Source organism: Haemorhous mexicanus, chromosome 6, assembly GCF_027477595.1.
Source record: "Haemorhous mexicanus isolate bHaeMex1 chromosome 6, bHaeMex1.pri, whole genome shotgun sequence".
Classification (NCBI taxonomy): Eukaryota; Metazoa; Chordata; class Aves; order Passeriformes; family Fringillidae; genus Haemorhous; species Haemorhous mexicanus.
This window is the reverse complement of record NC_082346.1, coordinates 40,680,166-40,704,024: the sequence shown is the minus strand read 5'-3', so window position 1 is coordinate 40,704,024 and position 23,859 is coordinate 40,680,166. Positions and strand designations below refer to the sequence as shown.

General features: G+C 39.2%; 3 protein-coding genes across 4 annotated transcripts in view; 1 reads left to right on the top strand and 2 right to left on the bottom strand.

Annotated features, from left to right (window-relative positions):
• PRORP (protein only RNase P catalytic subunit) overlaps positions 1-373 on the bottom strand; it is a 39,502-nt gene extending 39,129 nt beyond the window's left edge. The window contains exon 1 of the mRNA XM_059849902.1: positions 262-373. The gene's annotated coding sequence lies outside the window, so the exon portion shown is untranslated. The remainder of the gene's footprint in view (positions 1-261) is intronic.
• A 34-nt stretch (positions 374-407) lies between these two features.
• On the top strand, positions 408-13,230 carry PPP2R3C (protein phosphatase 2 regulatory subunit B''gamma). 2 transcript variants are annotated; one of them, XM_059849909.1, is made up of 13 exons: positions 408-582; positions 1,261-1,388; positions 2,477-2,581; positions 3,167-3,279; positions 4,065-4,162; positions 5,704-5,774; positions 6,498-6,630; positions 7,724-7,779; positions 7,852-7,927; positions 8,533-8,669; positions 10,263-10,400; positions 12,029-12,088; positions 12,788-13,230. In XM_059849909.1, the coding sequence occupies exons 1-13, from the start codon at positions 534-536 to the stop codon at positions 12,974-12,976; spliced, it is 1,353 nt and encodes a 450-aa protein (XP_059705892.1). In that variant the 5' UTR covers positions 408-533; the 3' UTR covers positions 12,977-13,230. The 2 variants fall into 2 exon arrangements, with proteins under 2 accessions (XP_059705892.1, XP_059705891.1); XM_059849908.1 differs by having other exon boundaries at positions 491-509.
• A 530-nt stretch (positions 13,231-13,760) lies between these two features.
• Positions 13,761-23,859, bottom strand: part of LOC132329146 (signal recognition particle subunit SRP54) — a 35,657-nt gene continuing 25,558 nt past the window's right edge. The window contains exons 16-17 of the mRNA XM_059849907.1: positions 17,016-17,113; positions 13,761-16,202 (exon numbers count right to left, since the gene is read on the bottom strand). Of these exons, the coding sequence (XP_059705890.1) occupies positions 15,990-16,202; positions 17,016-17,113 (311 nt within the window). The 3' untranslated portion in view covers positions 13,761-15,989. The remainder of the gene's footprint in view (positions 16,203-17,015; positions 17,114-23,859) is intronic.

Sequence of the window (23,859 nt, the reverse complement as noted above, 5' to 3'; positions counted from 1 at the left end):
TCGACAAAGAGGCAGAGCAACACCGCGGGCGGTAATTACACTGAAATGCCAGGGACACGTTAGATTACACAGGTAAATAGCGGGAGGTCCGCAGGCTGGTCCGCCTTACGGGGAAACTCCGCCGGGTCCCACGTCCCTCAGTCGCTGCCCCGCAGACCCAGCCCGGCCGTACCGCAGAAGCCACGGCTTTTGGGAAAGTCTTTCCCGCTCGCCCCTCTCTTCCCCATCCCCTCTCTCCCTCATCCCCCGCGAGGGGCCCACCTGACGCTGCGCGCGGCGGCCATGCGCGGCAGGCGTGTACCCCGCGGCCGGGCGAGCCAGCTTCCCATTGGCCCGGAAGCGCGTGGCGGGCCTGTGCCCGCGCGTTGAGCCAATCGCGTCTCAGCGGGCCGGACGACACGTGATCCGAGCGCCCCGGTAGGAGGGACGGGGCTTCTCCGCCATGTCGGGTGCGGGCAAGAAGCCGTGAAAGCCGGGGGCGCGTCGCGCAGGGCAGCGCGCATGCGCGGGTAGGCGGCAGCGGGCGCGTGCCGATGGACTGGGAGCGGAGGCTGCGGGCCCGCCTGGCCGCGCGCCGCGCGCGTGAGTGCTCCGGGAGCGGGATCGGGAGCGGGCGGGGAAGTGCCTGCAGTCACCAGCGGGGCTGGGGACAAGGCCGGCGGGGCGAGCGTCGGCCTCTCCGCTACTGCCGTACTTCGCCGCGTCCGGGCTGCCGCAGGGACCGGGCGGATCCCGGAGTTGCCCTGCGGAGAGCCAAACTCCCGCGGTGCAGGGTCGGGCGGTGAGGGCGGTGAGACTGCGCGGCCCGGCCCGGCACACGGCCCCGCCGCAGCCGCGGCTGGGAGCGCTTCGCTCGCGGGTGAGGCAGCCAGCGCTGGCGCAGGTGCGCGGTGGCAGCCCCGGGCCGGCACGGAAGGAGGTTTGAGGGGCGGCTCGCACCGCGCAGCTGTGTGTCAAACTGTGCTGCTGCTCTGCCAGGCATCCTCGCGGAGCTGCTGCGTGAGCTGCTCCACACCTTGCAGCGAATCGGGTGTGGGCAGTCTTTGAAAGAAGTGCTGTGACCGTACTCAAAATACTTATGGGGCGTATTCTTATGTAATTTTTGTAACTGGTCTGTGCTCCACTCATTTCCACCTCGTATTTGTGTTACCGAACATCACAACCAGATAAGCCTCAGTATTAACTCTATTTTTCAAGCCCCTTGTTACGTTAGAACTCTCTTTGGAGTACAGTGTGAACATTCTTTTCTGTGTCAATCAGCCAAAAAGAGTGAACAAGAGCTAAAGGATGAAGAAATGGAATTGTTCACAAAATATTACATGGAATGGAAAGGAGGGAAAAAAAGTGACAATGTGTCATATGCAAACATACCACGATTTTACTACAGGGTAAGTGAAGTATCCAGATAAACTTTTAACAAGAAGCTATTCTATGTTACAAAAAAAAGTTATTCTCACTCACAGGGACCCTGCAGTTTCAGAAGCTAAAGCAGATTGAAGTCTGAGTGATGTGAATTGCTTAGTCTAATTTTTTTGTTTTGTATAATTGTGAATTTCAGCAGCTTTAAATAAGTACTGAGAATCTTATCAGAGTCAGTGAAATGTTTTGCTAATCAGTCTGCTTGGTAAAGATAGGAAGCTGTCTTTCAGAGGCACTTAAAGTTCTAACTAAATTTTGACATACTGGTGTTACACGTATGTATCTTCTGTTTCCTGCTCAGACACGATGGGATGCTGCCTCATGAAATGGTGGGGCATTGGTCTTGCAGACTAGAGATGGATCTGTTGCTCACATAGTTGTGAGAATGAATCAGATCAGGATGGGAGCACATGTTGACATCTTGATATTGCTGGTACTCAACAACTTGACCACTCAGCTGCTGCCAAACTTCTCATGGTCACATGTTCCTTAAGGTCTCACGTTTCTTCCAAGGTAGTTCTCAAGTACCTGTGTTTCAGTTAATGGACACATGTGCAACTCTTCAAGTTCCAGTGGTGCTGTACAGTTTGGCACGTAAATATTGGCAGAATTTTCACACTAGGTGTTCTTTCAACTTATTTGTTGGCCAGACAAGTCTAGTAGACTTTCACACTTTGGAGAGTCAGGCCTACCACAAAACATAATGTTCTGTTTCTCCTGAGTAAAACACAACAGTAGATGTCTTTTATTTGTGAGCCCTCATACCTAGCAACCATGGGAAAGTGCTTACTCAATGGGTTATGTGGTATGAGGTACTTCTCTCTCTCTCCTGTTAAAGATATCCTCCTTTAGGTAAGTGGTTCATTATTGAGATGGTTTGAGACAGTATGCAAGTGACATCCCTTGCAGCAGAAGCAAGTTTGGTAGACTGGCTATCTTCTGTCATGTGAACAACTTCAATCAGAGTGTGTGACTCAAGACTACCTAGGAATACTTGCTGGATGTGTAGTTTTTGAATGCTCCTGTGCTGAAAATTAAAATGCCACAATGTTTCTAGCTGCCAGCTGAAGATGAGGTCTTGCTTCAGAAATTAAGAGAAGAATCTCGAGCTGTCTTTCTGCAAAGAAAAAGTAGAGAACTGTTGGATAATGAAGAGCTGCAGGTAGGAAAATAATTTCAGTATGTCTTGTAATGGCTTCTGAATGGATTTAGATTATCTCCTGTCAGAGTTTGATCTCCTTTCTGCCCACAGAATCTTGTGGTAAGGTGCTTTGTATTTGGGCACACAGTACTTGGTAAAGCTGAAGTGCTGCCTAGCCTTGGGCTGTAATGCCAGTGTGAAGCTTCCTCATTATGGTGTATGTGAGGATTAAATTGATGGCTTCCAGTTTTCCAGCACGTTGCAATGATTTCCCTGGTGGGCCCAGATGATAACATAAGTTCTGTTTATACGTCACTGAGACAGACTCCTAAGATGGATGATTTTATTATACTGCAAAGACAAAAGGGGTGTGACCCTAGAAATGCTAGTGAGGGTGGGAGAGTGTGCATGTGTTTATCATTTAGCTTTTAAGGGAATGAAGTCGCACACACTGACTTTTCTGGCTGAACCGACCATGTGTCCTGATTAACTGAGAGAACCTTGCATCAAGCCCACATTTTTGCTGAGTTTCTTAAATGCTGTATCTTAAGCACATTAACATCTCTAAAGAGATATCTCCTTAACCAAATATAAATGCCTTTTAAGAATCTATGGTTTCTACTGGACAAACATCAGACATCACCAATGATTGGGGAAGAAGCAATGATTAATTATGAGAACTTCTTGAAAGTTGGTGAAAAAGCTGGACCAAAATGCAAGTAAGGCTTTCTTCTCTTGTATGTGCTCATTTTGACTAAACCTAAGTGCTACTGTAACTTTCAGTTGCTAAAATAGATAGGAACAGTTTAATGGTGAGAAAAAGTCATATCCATGTTGTTACTGATGAACTGGTTACTTTACATCCTTGCAAAGGTGTTCTCTGCCTCTCTGATGTGACTTGTAATAGAGGTGCCTAAAACAATGCTAGTGCGTCCTTTTGAAGAAAATTTTTTATCGGTGTGAACGTTTTTAGATGTTAGTGGTCAGCAAACAGCACATTATGTAAATGAACTGGAAATCATGTCTCCAGTGATATTGCTCAACCTTTCCTAATATCTTCTGATGCAGAATTTCCTGCCAGATGTGCACAGTGTGCAGTGAGTGGTAGTTCTTTATGCTCCTTTTGGAGATGGCTGTTGTGCACATAGCTTTGTGATTGAAATTTGGGCAGAAGCCAATTATTTGTCAGTACTGGCAGTTTGTTTTATGTGCATATTGTTGTAGGAGATTGGAAGCTACCAAACACATTGTACTAAAAAGAAATTGAATAAAAGCTCTCAAAAGTTCTACATCACTGAAGACTCTCATGAGCAGAAGTAGCTGCTTTTTATTGAGTTTACTGTTGTTACTTGGTAGGATTCCACCTGATGAGTGTAATGTAGCATATTAACACATTCTGTGTTAAAACATTATTTTACAGGATCTGTAAATGTCAAATACTTAACTGGATCTGTCAGTGCAGTGTAATCAGATGCATAGAAGTAGCTTTGTGTTTGTTTTGCAGGCAATTCTTTACAGCAAAGATCTTTGCTAAATTACTCCATAATGATCCTTATGGGAGAATCTCTATCATGCAGTTCTTCAATTACGTCATGCGAAAGGGTTAGTGAGTGCTTCTTCTGTGTTAGTAGTTGTTTCATTTTAAGGCTTTTTCAGCTTTATTTGTTACTTGATGTTCCCTTCAATAGCAGTGAGATCTGTCCTTAACTACAAATGCTGGTTTTTTTTGAGGCTTGGGATGTTTTTCTTGTTACTAGAAGGTGGGAGTCCGTCATACCTCTGAAATCTGCCTCTCGCCAGTCGGAGATGTGCTTGATCTGTTTGTTGCATATATTGTAATTTTAATTTCCTTTATTCAGGCAATACTGTGAAGTGCAAAGCAGTACGGTTTCATGGCAGGTGCTATCTTAACTACTGTGCTGGGGCAGATAGCTTTGTTTGCAGTTTGTCCTTCTACAGTGCTGTCTATATTTTCTGTTTGTCAAATATGTCAGTATGTTTCTGTGCGTGTCACTTACCATGTTTGCAGCTATTTTTTACTATAAATAGCCACTTGGGCTGAAAAATGCCCTTTTTTTTAATATGTATTAGATGTTGTTTGAAAACACTAGGCTGGCTAGCAGAAAGGAAAATTGTCTCATAATCTTTTGCCCTGGCTACTGCATTCTTAGGTCTACTAAGCAGATCTAAGAGAACAGCACCTTTCTCTGGGCAGCTCAGCCTGCCTAACTTAAAATCTTGTGGTGCAGGGGATGAGAAATGTGTTGAGCAGGAAGCATGATGTGCAGGTGTGCACAGTATGCAAGAAATGAGTAATAGACCCATTTCCAGCAACAAACCCAAAAGCTGCAGGATAGGAGACTTCAGTCAGCACAGGAAAGATGTGAGCCTCTCGTGTGACCACAGGCTGAGAGAGTTGGGGTTGTCCAGCCTGGAGAAGAGAAGGCTCTGGGGGAGCCTTCATTGTGGACTTTCAGTACCTAAAGGGAGCATATAAAATGGAGAGAGTGACTTCTTAGCCAGGCAGATAGTGGTAGGTAGGACAATTCAGCTTTGCAGTAGGTAGGACAATACAGTTTTATATTAAAAGAGGAAACATTTAGTGTAGATGCTAGGAAGAAATACTTAGAGGGTGGTGAGGCACTGTAACAGATTGTCCAGAGAAGTTGTGGATGCACCATTCCTGGAAGTGTTCAAGGCCAGGTTGGATGGGGCTTTGAGCAATCTGATCTAGTGAGTGGCATCCCTGCCTGTAGCAGGGGGAGGTTGGAACTAGGTGATCTTTAAAGTTGCTTCTAATCCTAGCCATTCAATGATACACCAAATGAAATGTGGTGTCTGCTCAGCCATTTTTCACATCAGTTATTATAAGGCAGTTGTGACAATGGTGTATATTTATATTATAAATAGTATAAGTTTATGAAGTGTATATTTATAGTATACTGCAAATGACTCCTAAAAATTTAGAGACTGAAACAGTGTTTCTAAGCAGTACATGGCATGGCTTTGCTTAAAGCTCAGAAAATGGAGAGAGGCACTTAAAATCCAACTGCCTTGTGGCCTCTAGAATAACATCAAATTTTGGCATGAATTCAAAAGCCCCATAGGCTTCTTGCATTGTAATTCTGTTTTCTGTTTCACAGTATGGCTTCATCAGACTAGAATAGGTCTCAGTTTATATGATGTGGCAGGACAAGGCTACCTCAGAGAATCAGTAAGTAAATTCTTGATTAACTAAATGTCTCTCTTTAAATCAAATGACAGAGCATCAGAGAAATCCTTTTTTTTTTTTTTTTCTAGCCTTGTCTTGTGAAAGCTTATAACTTAGATTTGGGATGGGCACATTTGTTTGGATAAATTGCAATTCATTTATTCAAGAGATGTGGTGAGAGTGGTGCTAGCCTTTTAAATTTATGGGTAATTTTCTGAAAAAAAGATTGTATCTATAAAGATTTCATGTCATTAGCACTTTACTAGATTTAGTAGGATGTGATAAAAATCACAAATTATTCTTCAGTGAATTATTCTCCTGCTCTAAGGGGAAATAATATTATAAAATAAATAAAAATGTCCTAGTTACCACTCAAAGGAAAAAGATATATTAAAGAATATTAAGCAGTGGGATAATCCAATCAGGAGTTATGCTCCTGATATTTGAAAAAGGTACAGTGGAATGCATTTATATTTACATATAAATATCATCTACTTTGTTAAATTCTGATTTATTAATGGGTTGTTTCAGCCCTAGAATAATACATGCATGTATATAATCTGGGATTTCTTACACACAGAAGCTTTTTTACCTGCTTTCATGCTCTTTTCTGCATTGTTGCAGGATTGTATTTTTAACAAAATACACTTGAGAGCCAGGGAGGAATATAGCAAACATGGAACAATAGTAATGTTCAATGATTGTTTCCTTTATTTAATTCTGCAGGATTTAGAAAACTATATTTTGGAACTCATCCCTACTTTGCCACAACTGGATGGCTTAGAAAAATCTTTTTACTCCTTTTATGTCTGCACAGCAGTTAGGAAGTTCTTCTTCTTTCTGGATCCTCTCAGAACAGGTAGGTCTCTTAAAATGCTTCCACTGAAGCTACTAGTGTTTTCCAAGCAATATGTAGCTGTCCTGGTAGGCTTTTGTTCAGCATTGAAGATTATTCAAGAGCCACTGAAGACCATGGCACTTTATTGTGGTCTAATAATCTACTTTTACAGCTATTGAATTTCTGTGAGATACCTATCAGTTGAGGTACTATAGAGTTATCTCATAGAAACTGACAAATAAGATTCTGTTTCTTCATGATGAGCCATTAGCAGTAGCTAATTTTGTAAGTGTTTGGGGTGAATAGAAAACACAGCAACCAACAACACAACTGCTTGTCAGAACATGCACAGAGCTGTGAAAATGCTCAGGGATGGTTAGAGTGATGTGCTTTTCCTACACCATGTAGACCCACTAGAAAAGGTCTGCAGTTAGGTCTGATAATGCTTGTTGCAAGTGTAGCTCCCTCCTATGCCCTCGATTTAAGTCACAAACTGCATGTGTTTTCAAGGTCCAGCTGTGCCCCTTGTAAAGGTCAGAATTGTGTGGGCAGCAGCCTCTGACAGAGGTAATTACAAACGTTTGGAGAGGGTGGGTGGGAAGTTTTAAGTGCCGTTATTTTGCACAGCTGTTAGCACAGTGTCTGTGCACCAGTCAGAGCTGCACCAGCAGAAGTGCATTCTGCTACCTTGGCTTTGTGTCACAGCTGTAGTTTTGAAGGTGTAAGAATATCATGTCAATTAGGAGACTTACTATTTCATCAAATGTTTTAAGCATGCTTTCTTTGCATTTTTATTTTACATTTTGAGTACTTGATGTTGAACATTCACATTTTATTTTAATCTATTTTTCTGACATGTAAGGCTTCAGGATAGCTCCTGCCAATATCAGGCTAGTTTTGTCCAAACATTTTAAAAGGTATTTTATTTTGTCTCTGAAATTAGAGTCTTATCTTTGATGTTAGATATGGGTTTTGTTTAGCTTTTGTTTCTTTAAAGGGCATATTTTTCTGCTCCAAATCCTTCTTTCTTAAGTAGAACCACCTAAATGAGAATAGTCAAATGGATATGTTGGCTGAGCAACTGTTAAAAGGTATTTTCTTTTTCTTTCTGCAGGAAAGATAAAGATACAGGATATTTTAGCTTGCAGCTTCCTGGATGATTTACTAGAGGTAAAGATCTCTAATATATACTGTTGTATTTTAATTTACTCTTTCTGAATTCTAACTTTATGTTTCACTTAGTTAAGGGATGAAGAGCTTTCTAAAGAAAGTCAGGAAACAAATTGGTTTTCTGCTCCTTCTGCATTAAGAGTTTATGGTAGGTTCCTTTATATGCCAACACTTTTCTTCTCCTCTTTCTTGTATGACTTAGTCACATTATTAGTGCTATTTTTCCTCTGCTTTTGTCATGTTAAATCCTCCTGCTAACTTGTCTTTTCAAATCCTGTATTCACTCTTTCATTTTATCTTCCTGACTTTCTTTATAATTTTGGTTCTCCACCGTTGCTCTTTATTGTGGTTTTAAAATCTGTTGCACAAGGTACAAGATTCCTCTCTAACCTTCTCTTCTGGCTCCATTCATGCCTTTGCATCCTCTTTAGCTCTTTATTAATGCTAACAGCATATTTGTATAAAGTAATATGCTCTTAGCCTTCTGCTCCTCTCTCAGTATCCACAGCTATTAACTTATGTTAGAACTGCTGACAGTTCATTATGGGAATCCCACTTCCTCTCCCTCCATGTTCTGTACTTATTTCTGATGCTTTATGAATATGATTGTGAATCTAGTAAATTCTCACTTAACTGTGTCAATTTTATTATGGAAATTGGAAAATTTAGCTTTCAATATTTATTTTTCTCTGTTGAAAGAATTCTTTCCTGATAGAGGTATATTATGGTTTGCTTTTCTTATCTCCTTCCTAGGTCAGTACTTAAACCTTGATAAAGATCACAATGGCATGCTCAGCAAAGAAGAACTGTCCCGATATGGAACAGGGACTCTGACCAACATATTTTTGGATCGTGTCTTTCAGGAATGCTTAACTTATGATGGTGAAATGGTAATTACATGTTTTCCCTTTGTCCACAGCATAACATCTTTGGTTTATTGAGTTGAGAAATGTCTAATAGTCTGTATCTTTAAAGAGTAGCTTGAGGTGAAGAAACTTTTGTTTATCATTGTGCACACAAATGACAATGCAACATATTAGCAAATTAATTTTCTTAAGAGCAAGGTGTTTGTAATGTGGCCTAAAATAAATTACTTGTTTGAAAAAGCAGAGGTGATAGAGAATCCAGACAGCCTAGGATAAAGCCACTTGTAGATTCAGTTACAAAAGTGCATGTTGAAAAAATGTATAGATGCAGCAATATTTTTTAGTAAAATGTAATGCTTTAAAGAGAACCAAAGACAATGGCACACTTGAGATTAGTGCAAGTTAGCTAAGCTGTCAACTTCTTCATGAAGGCAACTCTGTTTTTCATTATTAGCTTTCCATAGCTGTGAAAAATGAGAAGTCTAACTAATCTAAAGTAACACCTTATATCCATATTTTTTGAAGCTTTACTTAATGTTCAGCCACAATTCTTGTCTGCAGTCAGATGACTGGAATGTGAAGTGATGAGTTACAAATTCACTATACAGCCCTTTTGCCACCTGAGCAGTCTTTTTGTTAGAATCACATAATTATTGAGGTCCTGAGGGATCCTCTTAATTGTTCTGTTCTGGACTTGCAACAGTAGGTTCATCTCCCTTGTATTGGGGAGACCAGGGCAGGACCCAGTGCCGGGATGTAGCATCAGCAGTGCTGAGTAGAGAAGGATCACTTCTCTCAGCTTGCCACCAAAGCGTTTCCTAATGCAGCTGAGGGTGCTGCCAGCAGCCTTTGCTGCAGGGGCCTGTTGCAAAGCTCATTTCTGATAGTCAGTCCCCAGCTCTACAGGTACATGGGGTTATCCCTCCCCAGATGCAGGATTTTGCCTTCCCTCTGTTGAACTCGGTGAGGCTCCTGTTAGCGCATTTTTCCAGGCTGTCAAGCTCCCTCTGAATGACAGCACAAGTCCCTGGTGTTACAGGTAAACAGGGTAATTGTACACACAGGGCTGTAGGATTTCTGTCCTTGTCACAGCTGTATCTTGATTGGAAAACCAAGAATCCATACTAAGGCAAAAGTGTGATATTTACTTGGAATGCTAACTAGTGTTTCTGGCACGTAATTTGCCAAACCACTGACTCTGGTTTAAGGATTATGTACATAATCGGCCATATAGTTCACTATTTGGTACCAGTAGACATTTAATTTATGATAATGAGAACATTTTATATGTTTTTTCTTCACAAGTTTGGTATGTTCAGCAGTTTAAAGATGATATACTAAACATTGTATAAAAGCATTTATATGGCATATTTCATTTGAATTTATGCTTGGAATGCTATTTTGCCTCTAAAGTGGCAGGATTTCCCGTTATTGGCAGAGTTTAAAAACTAACTTTTCTGTGCACATTAGTGGTAGCAGCCATTTTCTATTTCATGTTGTCTTTTTCAGAAAATAAACTGATCCCCTAGAATGAAATAGCTGCCAATTATAGAGTTCCTGCTTGCAAAATCAATTTAGAAAGAAGACTGTAATAAACGTGATTGTATCTACTTCTAGGACTATAAAACCTACCTGGACTTTGTGCTTGCATTAGAAAACAGAAAAGAGCCTGCAGCTCTGCAATATATTTTCAAACTGCTTGATATAGAGAACAAAGGACACCTGAATGTCTTTTCCCTTAATTATTTCTTTAGGGTAAGTCTCTTTATACAAGTAGGCCATTTTCTGTGTTTATAGTGTTATAGCCTATGTGCTTCTGCATGCAGATCTGCAGGAAATCACTTTAAATTACCTATAGCCACAGGCAGCTAGTAACGACTTCTAAGAAGATTTAATTTTCTTTTTTTTAAAGACTAAAATTGGAAAAATCTCAAAAGGTATTTTCAGTAGTTTATCTGCACTTGAAATTAACTGGTTTGATTTTGAGTAGAAAAAATATTTTCTATTGATTTGGGGTTTTTTTTAAATAATGAAAATAGTCCTAAGATTATGTGATGATTACCTGTTAAAATCTTTTATGAGAGTTCTAATTGATTATTGCCCATGGTTTTAATGTCAACTGTAACTGTAATACTGAAATTCACTAAAAGAAATGACGATAGTGAAATTTATTGATAGGCCTATACAGCTGTGGGATTTTTCATTCAGTGCTTTGCTTGCAAAAAGCTTATTGCATTTTTCATAGTGTGCATTTGTACCTGTTGCTTCCAGAATAGATTTAAACTAAGCTTAATTTTTTTTTAGTTGCTGTTAAAATTAGCATAAAATTGTCAAATCTTCCTCCCAACTGTTGTTTGTGTTGATGGGTTTTTGTTGTTTTGGATTTTTTTTCTTCTGACTAGTGGCGATTTTGGCTTGGAAAGGGGGCAGGTGTTTTGTTGTTTTGTCTTGTTTTCTCATCGATACCTGAGGTATCTTGGGAAGTGCTATGCAGTAAAATAGTATTTTTGCTGTGATGGTTCCAGCTGAGTTATGAGCTTTATGCTTTATCCATGTGCAGGATTCCCTCAGTAGTATCTATTCAGACACAGGGACAAGCACTCCAAAGTTTGTTATATGGATCTCTGTATTATAACTGTGAAAATAAATAATGTCAGTGCGCTTAGCTGTATGCTTGAAGGATGTAGAACAAGGTTCACACTTCAGAGAGTCAGTAAAGCATTCAGGCCTGCTCAAGGCAGGATCCTATACACACCTTCTTCCTGTATTGTAACGAGTCTTCTTTTGGACATGGAACGTTCTGAGTTTTCCTTGAAATCAGAGCAGTTCCTCTTGACTCTGTGAGTGATTGCTTTTCTGCCAGCATTAAGTGTGAATAGGTCTGCACCTACAGAGGCTGTGCTGACAAGGCTGTGCAGCTTGTGCTAGTGAAACAGTTTCGTTCACAGCTGTTACTTGCAGATGTAGGTTTGGTGATGCAGGTGTTTAAATAGTTGATTTGTCTTTCTGCTCATTGGTCATTTTCCTTATGTCTTTCCTTAGCCTATGTTGCATACTGTGTCAGAAATGTAGCCTTATGGTTCAAGTGTAATAATATCTTAAGTTTTGAGTGTTGAGGGACAATGTACAAATTGCTCAAACACTGGTCATAATGAAAGTGAGATTCATATCATACTTATTAAGAAGTGTGAACTTAGAGATGTATATCATTGATAAAGCCTTAACTCACCCCTGCCTCACATATGGAAGAAAAATTATTGCAAGCTGTACCATGAATGCTTTGTTAGAGGGCAATACAGCTTAAAATGCAGAAGCATTTAGTAACTTTCATACATTGTCAGCATAATACTGCACTAGCCATTCCTAACTTCTCTTTTTTCTAGGCTATTCAGGAACAAATGAAAATTCATGGACAAGAACCAGTTTCTTTTCAGGATGTCAAGGTTAGCTTTACCAAATGGAGTACTGTGTAAAATCTTTGAACAAGCATTTAGTAATTTAATTGTGTTACATCGTAATTTCTAGGTTGCTGTATATTTACTTGGAGAGTACTAGAAATGAGCTGACTTGTCCTACTCATAGGTTTGAAAATGCCTTTCTAGTCAGCAGTTGCTCTGTAAAATCACTGATGTGTTCTAGTAGTTTCCTTAATAATAGACAAATTACCTGTTAAAAACACGTTGCTGTTTCTTACACTTTAAAGTACTTGCTAAGTCCATTTTACACTTCTGAGGGTCATTCCCTGAGGGACAGGGGGCAGACTGGTGACTGAAACAAACAGCCTATAAGACTGATTACTGCCGACTGTGTATTTAGTTTCAGTACTTAAAGTACAAGAGCCTCTACAAAATTTAGCTTATACAAGTGAACTGAGATTCATTTTGCCACTTTGAGGCTGAAGCCTCTCCAGAAAAGCAAATTCTTACTTGAGATGTGGGAGCTGAGGACCCTGCTCAGAACTGTAGCCAATCAGTCAGTGTGCTTTGTATCTTAAACGCTTTGGGGCTTAACAGCTGCTTGTTGTGAATTGGTGTGGGTGGCACTAGTTACCCAAAGGTCATTCTGTATATGGTATAAAATAGCCATTATTCTGCTCATTAATGTGTGGGGCTTTTCTCCCAATTTTGACTTGTCTTTCATAGGATGAAATCTTTGATATGGTGAAGCCTAAGGACCCTTACAAAATCTCCCTTCAAGACTTGATCAATAGTAGTCAAGGAGACACTGTTACCAGCATTCTGATTGATCTGAATGGGTTCTGGACCTACGAGAACAGAGAGGTCCTTGTGGCCAGCGACAGTGACAGCACTGCTGATGTTGATGATACGTGACTTTGGATGGAGCAGGCTGTATCCACAGAGATCTCCATCTGAGGGGCCAACTGTTGTAAGCTGGGAACATTCATTATCTGAATTAATTCCTCTTCCATTTTACTTCTCTCCCTTCCTCCTTTGCCCTACATATGATGGAAAATGTAGTACTTACACAAATCACAGAATTGATTTCTGAAACCATAAAAGCAAGCACTGTTTAAGAGGCAAAAAGAAAGTTTTTTTTTTTCCCCAATAAATATTTTTGGACTTTTTTCATGTGTACCAAACCCTGTTCTTATTTAAATACCTTATTCTAAGTGTAAATTTAACCTGAAAGTAAGAATGTGGTTCTTGGGATCTGTATCCACTCAGCCATCCCAAGCCTCCCTCTCAATTCTGCATGGCTTCCTCTAATGACAGCACTGTTGAGCATTCTGTTGTGAAGGCAAAAGTTTTCAGTAAGAAGTAAAGAATTCAGGCCTTTTTCTTCTATGCATGACCAGCTTTAAGTGTGTAACAGGAAGGATAAGTAAATTATTGATCCATAGTTACCTAATTTTAAGAGGTTCATTAACAGAAATAAAACTGCACTAGCTTTAGATCTAGTTTAAACTAATCCAAACACCTGTACAGAGGCTTTCACCAAGTTAACCTCCTGTGCAAGTATTTTATGTAGTCTATCTTAATTGTACAACTGAGCTACAGCAGTAGCAGTTAAAGCTGTCAAACTCTCTTAATCCTTAAGAAAGCCACAGAAATATTTCAGCTTTCAGACAGAATTACAATAGCTCCAGGCCAGAAGTGTTTACAATCCTGCATTATTTATTAGTTTGAGGTAGTGCTGAACACACAACAGTCTAAGGAAGGGGTGGGGGTAAAATGATATTTTGAAATCTGGTGCCTGAATATTCCACCAGGATACGTGACTTAGTAAAGATGAAAATACTAAACAGGCACACACACCTGTGTACAGGCATAAAGTTTCAAAGACCACACAGTTTTAAAGGAAAATCCACAGCCAACTTCCAGTTCAAAAATTATATTAAATATAAAATAACCAATTAATGCATTTACAGAAAAATTAAACCAATATGAAAGCAACCACTTTCATACAGTTTGCAAAAAAGGAAGAATTAAGTTAAGGCACAGTGAGTAATATAGTATTTCATACAAAGAAGGCAGTGAGAGCATTTGTTATGCAACAAATAGCAGGGAAAGGAGGTAAAAAAAACCCAAAAACTGACATTAATTTATTGGAAGAAAAGCAAAGTATCCTTCAGCTGTAAAGGCATTGCTCAAGCTATCTGACATTTTCTTTCTTTGATGCTAATGAACTCCTTACAAGCTGGTTTTCTATATTCCCCAGGTGTTGAATCAAGCTCTCCCTTGCAGACATTCAGTGCAAAGTAGTGATTTTACACTCTGGTCAGCACCCTCTGTCTTACAATTCAGAAAAGGCAAAGAATGGAGTCTCAAAACAGATGGACTAGAGCTGATGATTGAATCCTCCTCCTTAGATTTGCTGTAGTACTGGAAAGCTACAGACAGATGAGAGGAAGAATTTGTGCTGTACAGGACATTAGTTCAGGCAGAGGGTCATCTGAAATATGCAATTAATTCCAGAAACTAAGAGCCAAGTTACCTGGCCTGTGGTGTTACATCAGGCTCCTTAGTTGGCAGTGGGAGCAAGGCCAGGGACATGTCATGATACCCAACAACCCCATTTCATTGAGGGCTATTTTTAACTTTTTTTTCATAAATCTGAAGGACAGAAGTAATGTTCTACGTGGCAAATAGTGCAGGTTCTCTGCTCCTTTACCTACAACAGTTGTCCACAGAAAATGTCTGGGGCAATGACATCTGATTATTGCAAAGTAAACCATTCACCTTTTACAAGCTACGGCTACAAGAGTCATTGCAGTAAAACAGTCTTAATTGGTATTAGATGGGGAGCTACCTGCACTTCATTTAGACAAAAATAAAAATTTCTGTTGTTGCAAGTGCAGTATCACAACACATATTTATTTAAGAGAAGGAAAGAGTCCTAAGTTTGGTTTTGTTGTTTCTAGTTATGTTCTGTGCTAACAGGATGAAAACCATCTGCAGTGGCACATCCCTTACTGGCAATTTAACATTCAACACACTGTTTGTTTAGGTTACTCAAGTACACAGACTTGTGTAATCGATGTCCAAAAAACTTCATAGTTCTAGCCTGGTACTACATAGAGTGTCCTGTGCACTTACTATCATTTAGCAAGACTTTAGGTTCTTTTCCAGACCACTGAGAGCATGCATTCAAGCACATGGGTCTCTTAAATTCTTGGACTTGAGAACATCCTACACCAATGCTAGTTCTGAACTTTGCTACAGCACTGGATGGAGCAGCTGAGCACTATTAGCCTCCGAGAGTGCTGGTGCTTGTTAGTAAGTTCTTAAGGATGCTTATAGCCTCCTGGAAAGTTGGGATTTTTTTACTTAAAAAACAAAAAGTCAGTGGACCCTTTAATCTAATTAACATTAGATCTAACATTTTTCTCTTGTGTTAACAACAGAAAAAAAAATACATGCATACAACAGTGACAATAAATAGGGGGAATAAGACTCTATTATAATTACTTTTGAGTTACAGGATATTAATTCCTATTAATCTATTCATAGAGAGCCAAGTTGCAAACAATGTGCAAATCAGGTATTTAGGAGCAGGAAACAGCACTGCCTCTGCAATCCACAGGTGTTAGAGACACCACAATTCAAAGAAAAGACATTTCTACTTACTTTACACAGAAATTAGCTCACACATTCAATTTCAGACCAAATGTTTGTAGTGCAATTTTCATGAAGTGCCAATTTGGCAGAATGCCTCAGCCTTTATTAGGCAGACTGACTGAACAGATATCGCCTAGCTCTCTCCTGATCAATAAGAATGGTAGGAGTTGTATTTCACTGAACAAGCATAATCCTATTTTCCTGTTTATAGGCAGATTGTGACACCTGACAGTTCCTATTTCCTACATTATATAGAGCTTTACACTTAAGGAGGGACAGGAACTACATCTTGTTTATTTTCCACAGTGGGCGGGCAATCTCCCTCATTTTCAAAGTTTACATTCACGAATGAAGAGCATGCTGTTGCTCCAGGCTGGTCTGTCTGGACAGGAGCTTCAGCTTGTGGCTTGTTCTGCTGTTCCTGATGCTGTCTTTCTGCTTCTTCTGACATCTTGTTTTCCTGTTCCTCCTCTTCCTCCTAGAAAGAGATAATCAGATTCATATGCTACTATTTACCACTTACTTAGATTAAGTCTTGCCATAAGAGCATAATAGTTACTATTACAAGGTAAGGACATTTGTTCCACTAGAAAACAGTCACTAGTTGATCATAAGATAAGGTACATTCCAGAACTCCACTCCCATTATAGAAAAAAAAAATCACCAAAAGTGAAGGATTAAACTGTGTTAAACACATAAAAAAGACACATATCTAGATAAGCAGTTTTAGTTAATAGCAATAGTGATAGGTCTACCTCCTCTAAAGCTTGTTCAGCTCTCAATTAAAAAAAAAATGTAATAAAGCTTTAAATATGTTTTCAATCTCTTCTAAAGAAAGATTATTAAGGGTTAGGTTATTTTGCCTAAAGCACTGGCTACCTATCAGTATTGTCCCGTTATGCTTTAGAACAAACGGTAACCTCGTGCTCAATTTACCCTTGAGACTCTGTTGCACAAGTTTTAGAGCTGGAAAGTGTACTGCTAGCAGCCCCCTTTTACAGTGCTCAGCAGCTGTCCATCCAACTTTCTCACAGTGTTGACTTAAGAATGCATGGCACAAGAGAAACAGAGCAGAGGTCAGCACCCACCCATTTCTAAGACTGATGAGCTGGACAGAAAAGGCTGATGGATAAGAAAGCATTAATCATGCATCAAATGAAAACTGGAGGCAAGCTGAAATTGAGGGTCTAAAGCTTCACTTTAATGCTAGAATACAAATTTTATCTTTTAGAATACCAGGGAAGACAAGTTGGGAGAAAAGGAGTGCAAGAACCCTAGCTCCCACGCATACCTCTCTCTTCATTCTGTAATACTCATCAATGGCATATTGGTATTTTGGTGTGCTTATTCCCAGAACAGATGCAATCTTTTCCCCCAGGAAATCACACACTAAAAAATAAAAGGAGGTTTACATAGGATTAGTATCTAGAAGAAAATTCTTGTACGCCGTTTTATTATAAAAATTATCACCATCTTTCCTGAATGGTTTTCTCTAGTCCTACTTCACTAACAAAAATCTGTGAGCTTAATCTCCTTATAGGTAATTATTAGCTGAATATACTAATAATTGTTCTTCAGGATAAAGAATGAACAAAAGGAGAAGAATATGAAATTCAATGAAAATGTATATGGTGATAGTGCTTGAATTCTGCTAGTTTCAACTTTGGATCTGTTTGTTTTGCTAGGAATCAGTTAAAGGGTAAGCCTTGAGCTGAACTTTAACTGAAAATTAAGGTTAGACAAAAGTACATGGGTACTAACTGTACTGGCAGTTCAATTGAGTGGTACTAGCAAACTAGACAGTATTTACTGACATAAGCATACTTCAAGTCAGTTTTAACAATGTTCCGTGTTATATACTAACGGATTAATAAAATATTTGTTTCAGCTGTCTCAATTTTCATGCTGTAGGCTACATTCAGTGCTACTTTGCTAAAACAGGTAGGGCACAGTCAAAAGTATGGAACAGAGGTAGGCTTGTGTCAGTCAGTTTCTTCACCATGGTGATGGCTGCAGGTAACACAGGTTGAGTAAAGGCAAGCAAGAAGTCGAATATTCTGCACTTCAAACTGTAAATCTGCCCCAAGGATGCAAATGAGTTAGTCATCTTCAGGGAAAAAAATAGAAGTCAGTCATTGACTACTTCAATGAACATTCAGAAAAACTAATTCTATAGATATCTTGGCATCCTGAGTGCTGTGCAAAAGACCAGTTCAAATTACAGAGGTAAGAGCCAAAACTAAAGTGCAAAGAAAGGACTGATCTTCAAATTCATAAAGGACTTCTAAAAACAGAAAAAGCAATATCTACCCTTGCATATGAAGAACAGATGCGTCAAGGAACTTAATTACACTGTACATTAGAGAAAAGGCCTTTCTAAAAATAAGGATAGGTTAATTAATACAACAGACTGCCAAAAATATAAAAATATTCAAAATTATGTGTACAATGACAGAAACTCCATAATATTTGTGGAAAAAAAAACAATAAAGATACTTTACCTTGGAAAGAACACAGACTATGACAAGCATTTTTAAAACTTGGCAAAATTTTAAGAGGTCCACGAGTCAAATAAATGACTGTGCAGTGAGTGTAAGACCCTTGACAACAGTCCTGTTTATTTTGTAACCTCAGAAGTTTATAGTACAGCACTCAACTAGATGTGTTCTTGGGATACTTTCTAGTTGTCTAGTTGTCTTCAGAAAAACTGTCAGTTTAGTCAGAAAAACACCAGCCAGCATTCTTTTCAGGTAGCATCACACAAAATGGCTCCATACAAAATCTAACAGAAAACCGATATATTCCCTTGCCAACATCAACCTATCTCCATATGAAGAAAAAGGGGGAAAAGTGTTCATCAAAAGAGTACTTTCTGCTCATTATTCCATGCAAGAATTGTTTATTAAAAGTAAAAAAAAAAAAATTTTAAAAGTGCCTAAAGCAGGAGAGTACATCTCCACAGATTTAACACAGTTCAATTCATCCTTCTGAAAAAAACAACAAGTAGAACACAAAGATGATTTACAGTGTGTCAACATGACTTGTGACTTTCAATATTCCCTTTCAATATTCCCTTTCTGCTTTACCCAAGAATTAAATAAAGCAATACCTGATAAGGTTGATGTGGCAACTCGCAGCATGTGAAACCACAAGTAGGGTCCCCATGTAAGTGTTGTCTGCAGGAACAAGAGCAGTATGAGTATGTACAGCTGTATGGCCACGGCACAAAATAACACATGCAAAACTGCAAATGGCTTGAGAAGAAAGACCTGCAATGTTTTCTGTTTTCCAGCTACTACCATGTTTTTGCTTTGAAATAAGTATAGACCAGACAAGGGAAGCAAAGTATCACCGTAAGATATAAATATAACCATGGTTTACCTTTGGGAAAATTTCTTTCATTGTTTTTTGTTTCCTGCTTCTAGACTTGGGAAATGACAAGCAGCCAACTCAATCCCCAACTAGAAAAAGCTTTCCACAACCTTCTGAATTCCATCAGGCCAAGAGGAGAAGTGAGTTTAACAAACTAGTCCCTCATTACAATAATGAGTGAACTGCAAAAGACTGTTTAAAAACAAACCAAACCTTCAAACCTCTGATGAAGACTTTAAAACATTTACAACCAAACAGGAATTATCCCTTGAAATTACACCTGGAAAACAAAGCCAGGAGCCCTGAGGGAGGGAGGGAGTTACAGCAGCTCGGAGGGAGCAATGGAGAGGCTGCCAAGCAAAGCACCTGGGCTGCTGTGAACCATGAGGAGCACAGCGCGAATAAACAGGACGCAGCTGGGGTCACCTCCAGCATTTGCAGGTGAGTGAGGAAGTTTCTCTGAAGAGCCTGCACACCAGGGCACACAACATGGGACATAAACATGAGGAACTGGAGATCTGTGTGCAGCTGCAGGGGTAGGATCTCATCAGGATCCCAGGGATGCAGTGAACGGACTGAATGCTGCTGTGGAGGGATACAAACTGTTTAGGAAGGACTGGCCAGGAAGACAAAAGGAATTGCTCTTTGCATGACTGGGGTGTATTCACAGCTACAGCAAAAATACCGCAGCCTCCACACAAACTGATACATAGATATATACATCGTAAATTAAAAACTTAAATTAATTATAAACTAATGGGTGTGCAAAGGCTATGCTTTTCTTTGAAGGAAGAGACTGTATCTGTTTAAAAAAAACCAAACAAAACCATGTAAAATAAAAAGGAAAAGGGGAAAAGCAGATTCCAAGCAAATGGGGAAAAAATTGTAGGCTTTCCCATTTGTGAAAAGGCAAATTCAGCTTTTACAGTGAACTAAAATATGTTTATAGTTAACAGGCTGTTGTATTCAGGCGAGCTCTTTGATACATATTTCCCCCAAAAAAGATCTCTGTAGAAGTACCTTTCTTCTGGAAAGTAGCAATTTAAAGTGTCAGCTTTTATAAAGTAAAACACATTAGCTCTACTCAGCTATGTAAGTATTTATAACCTGCTGCTAAGAACTGTTTGGTAGGAACCTTTTTCTATGATCTTATTTAACAGATATGTGTACAGGAACAACCAATATTATTGTAAATAATACAGCTACAGAAACTATCTGGTATAGCCTCAGTATGTATGTACATAAGCTACTAGACTTTGGTGCTTTCCAAACATCATCTCTACAAATCAGTGCAGCAAGAAATTGTCTGTCAAGCCACAAAATCAAGTTGGGCAGGCTGACAAAAAGCCAGATGCTATATATTTTTGGCAGTGGATATGGAAAATGTCCTGCCAAGGTAAAAGTGTAAGCAAAACCAGCTGCTATCCTACTTACACAAAAGCACCTCCAGCTCATTGATTATGTGCTCAGTTGGCAGAAAGGCTAACGAGGAGTTTGTTCAGTTGAGGAAGTCAAAAAAAGTGCTGGAAAAGCTTGTTGCCACAGGTGCAAATAATAGCACTGACAGGGCTCTGCACAATCCTTCGTGATGAGGTGACAGGGTTAAAAAGCATTCATGCAGGGTACAGGACAAACAAGGGCCTGCTGTGTGCTCTAAGAAAGAAGTTACAAGAGCCCCCATAATATTTCAGAGTGAAAAGACAAACTGAGCTTCAACGTGACAGAAGTAAGTCAGACCCAGAACATTCTAACAAGTTTGTGGTAACACAAACGTGGGTAACAGCTGAGGCTCAGCAGACACAGAGGTTCTGTTTCTTCTCTTCCCTCACCACACCTAAAATCAGTTTGGTACACTGGAAGCACTTCTAAGTTCAGCTTCGTGGGAACCTCTGCTTTCTGACAAAGCCCAAACAGACATTTCCACATCGCTGACAAGAAAGGCTTTGCCAGACTCCTCAGTTAAAAAAGTAACTTTCTTTCCAGCATCTCAAAAGGCAATATAAAACCATGAGAGAGGCTACTTCACAGCAAATGAACAGGACAAAGAAGATGGCTTGGAGAGTAAACCACCAGGAACAACCAGGAACAAGGGAGCACATCCAAGGAATCACCTTCCTTTTCCACACATTCCCCCTTTACCTCTTCAGGGTAAATCTGGGTGCCTTCCCAGAGCACCCTGGAGAGGGAAGCAGAAATGGCTAATGTGAGGCAAGAACTGGTACTGGGGAAACTAGAACTGTTCAAGTGCCATGAACAGGGCTCTAAAGCAATGGCTCAGTACAAATTAATCAAATTCATCCTTGACAGTGAAGTAGCTTTAATACACTGAGCTGGAAACTGGAAAACCATACCCATTCAGATCCTACAGACCTGCAGAACCACATACCCAGACACTGCATGTCAGCTTCCTTTGGCCAGCCAGAGAAGCCTTCATCTTCAGTCTTAAATCAACTCAAGGATGCAGCAATATTGTATTTCTTGACAGGAAGGGACAGTAGGAAACACATACACTGTTTATAGTATTTCTCCTGCAATCAGTCTCTTTAGTAGACGTTTCTACAATGTGTAATTAAATTACTCAGCTATCCTGACTTTATTTTGTTGTCAAAATGGAAAACATAATGGTTTTGACAACCGATTTTTAAATTACAAAAAATCTTAATGTACCATTTTAATTTAAATAGGAATGCACATAACAGATTCAATCACTGATAAAAAAGGGGCATCTGGCTCAATAAGAAAACATGATTTTGTTTCCTAGTGTGGGACTGCTGAAGGGAGCACACATGCTCTCTTGAATTTCTGAGTACACCATGTCCTAAACAATCCACATATGTATTTATTTTTGGCAGATTTTAGCCCTGATAATACTTAAACTTTCAAAGGTATGTAGGGTTTCTTTTTGTCAGAGAAAATGGCAAAATGAGAAAAAAAATAATATCCTGATTTAGGAAAAACAAAATCCTGTATTTGATAGTTAATATGCACCACCAAGTAGATACTTTTTCATTGTTTACTGTGCCAAGACAAAGTTTAAAGTAATTTGTTAATTAGTTTAATCAATGGCTGTTCAATGCTATAATAGGTTTTTTTGTGTAAGACCATGTAAAACTGTGGCATCTAAGATAAGCCAGTGAAAACAAGATCAGGAATGCACATCCCATACTCCATCAAGAGCTTCTACCATATTATGAGTTACTTGATCAGTGACTATTTTTTTCCTTCATCCTCAAATTCTTAAAAGAAAACCATAGTTTGACGGTCCTCAAGAGAGAAATTTTTGCTATTTGAAGTTAAAGCCCTTTTAACTACAGGATATCAAGATAACCTTCCTGCAAAGATGTGTTTCAATCTTTCTGAGCATTGAAGGTTAATAAAATCAAATCCCTCCTGGAGCTTTGTTGCAGATGTCTTCTTGGGATGGATTCCAAAGTTATCACACCAAAGTCATGCTGCTCACAGTTCCTCTGTGAAGACTTACACTCCAGCTTCTGCCCACTCATCTAATAGGTAAATGCAGCAAAGAGTTTACACCAAGTGTCCCTCCAGAAGGATTATCTTAATTAATACAAAATAAAGTTTTGGTGGACAAAAACAAAAAAAAATTATATACATATGACTGCAAACATCTACATTTTAGGGCAAAAGAATCAAAAATATATCTGTCCTATTAAAGCATTTGAATTTCAGGGTGAGAACATTCAGATAATAATGAATGCTATTATCTAAAAAATAACATCCTGTGTTCTGGATTAAAACACACAAAACACAATAGAATGGACACCCCAGTCCAACAATGTTAATGAACTGAGTGCTGACCTATTGAAGCACCAGAAGTTGTTTCAAAGAAAATTTAAAACCCAGCTCTTTTTGAGAAATGTTTTGTTATGAATAACAGGAATCCACCACACCAAGTGTTCTGGTTATGGTATTACCAGGATATATACATATTACTTTGCTTAGTAAGAAACACATTGGCATTGTCTGCTTAGCTTTAAAACACAATTAAACCAAGGTACTTACTGAAGACATTTCTTTACAACACAGCAATATATTTGTTTCCCTTAAACTCATTCAAAAACTGCCAGGATGCTAATACCAGCAGAGCTTTGAAATTTCATGGAGGAAAGTTTCTATTCAAAATATTGAATGTGCTTTTTCTGAAAATAAACTGGTCCAGAAACAGCTATTACTTGCAACATACTTTTTTGTATCCCAACTGAGATAACAAGTTTTAGACATGCTGGTCTCAGCAAACTGACTATTTAATTGCTTTTATAGAAATCCTACAAAAAAAACACACTTTAAAAGCAGCTGTTGGCTAAAACACCAAAGCTCAGCTTGGACTAACATTTCTTCAATTGTCTGGCTCAGCTGGGATACACAAAGCATGCAGGAGATAAAGTAAGCCTCACTTAATGGCAACCCCTGCTCTAATCAAGTTCATTCTGTCCGAGGTAAAAAGCAATACATAATAAGGCATAGAATGCTCCACAATAAACTACCCTGGTTTGGGGGGTCCTTTTCTTAAAAAATGCATTCAAAATTAAGGATTTAATAAACTATAAAAAGAGAATAATGCAATCTTAACTCCACCATACAATACTCTTTTTGGAAAGAAATCAATATTAGGAAAGAATCTGTATTACAGATCTGTAATTCAGATTCTGTAATACAAATCTGTATCACAGAAAAGAAATCTGTATTAGGAAAGGAGGGGAACAATCATGCAGCATTCCTGGCTGTTGTACACACTTGAGGGC

Excerpts from the sequence above, each read along its gene's own strand:
- PPP2R3C (XM_059849909.1), top strand. The coding sequence starts at position 534 with ATGGACTGGGAGCGGAGGCTGCGGGCCCGCCTGGCCGCGCGCCGCGCG. Across the intron at positions 583-1,260 it reads CCTGGCCGCGCGCCGCGCGC|CCAAAAAGAGTGAACAAGAG; the intron begins GTGAGTGCTCCG and ends TGTGTCAATCAG. Across the intron at positions 2,582-3,166 it reads TGGATAATGAAGAGCTGCAG|AATCTATGGTTTCTACTGGA; the intron begins GTAGGAAAATAA and ends ATGCCTTTTAAG.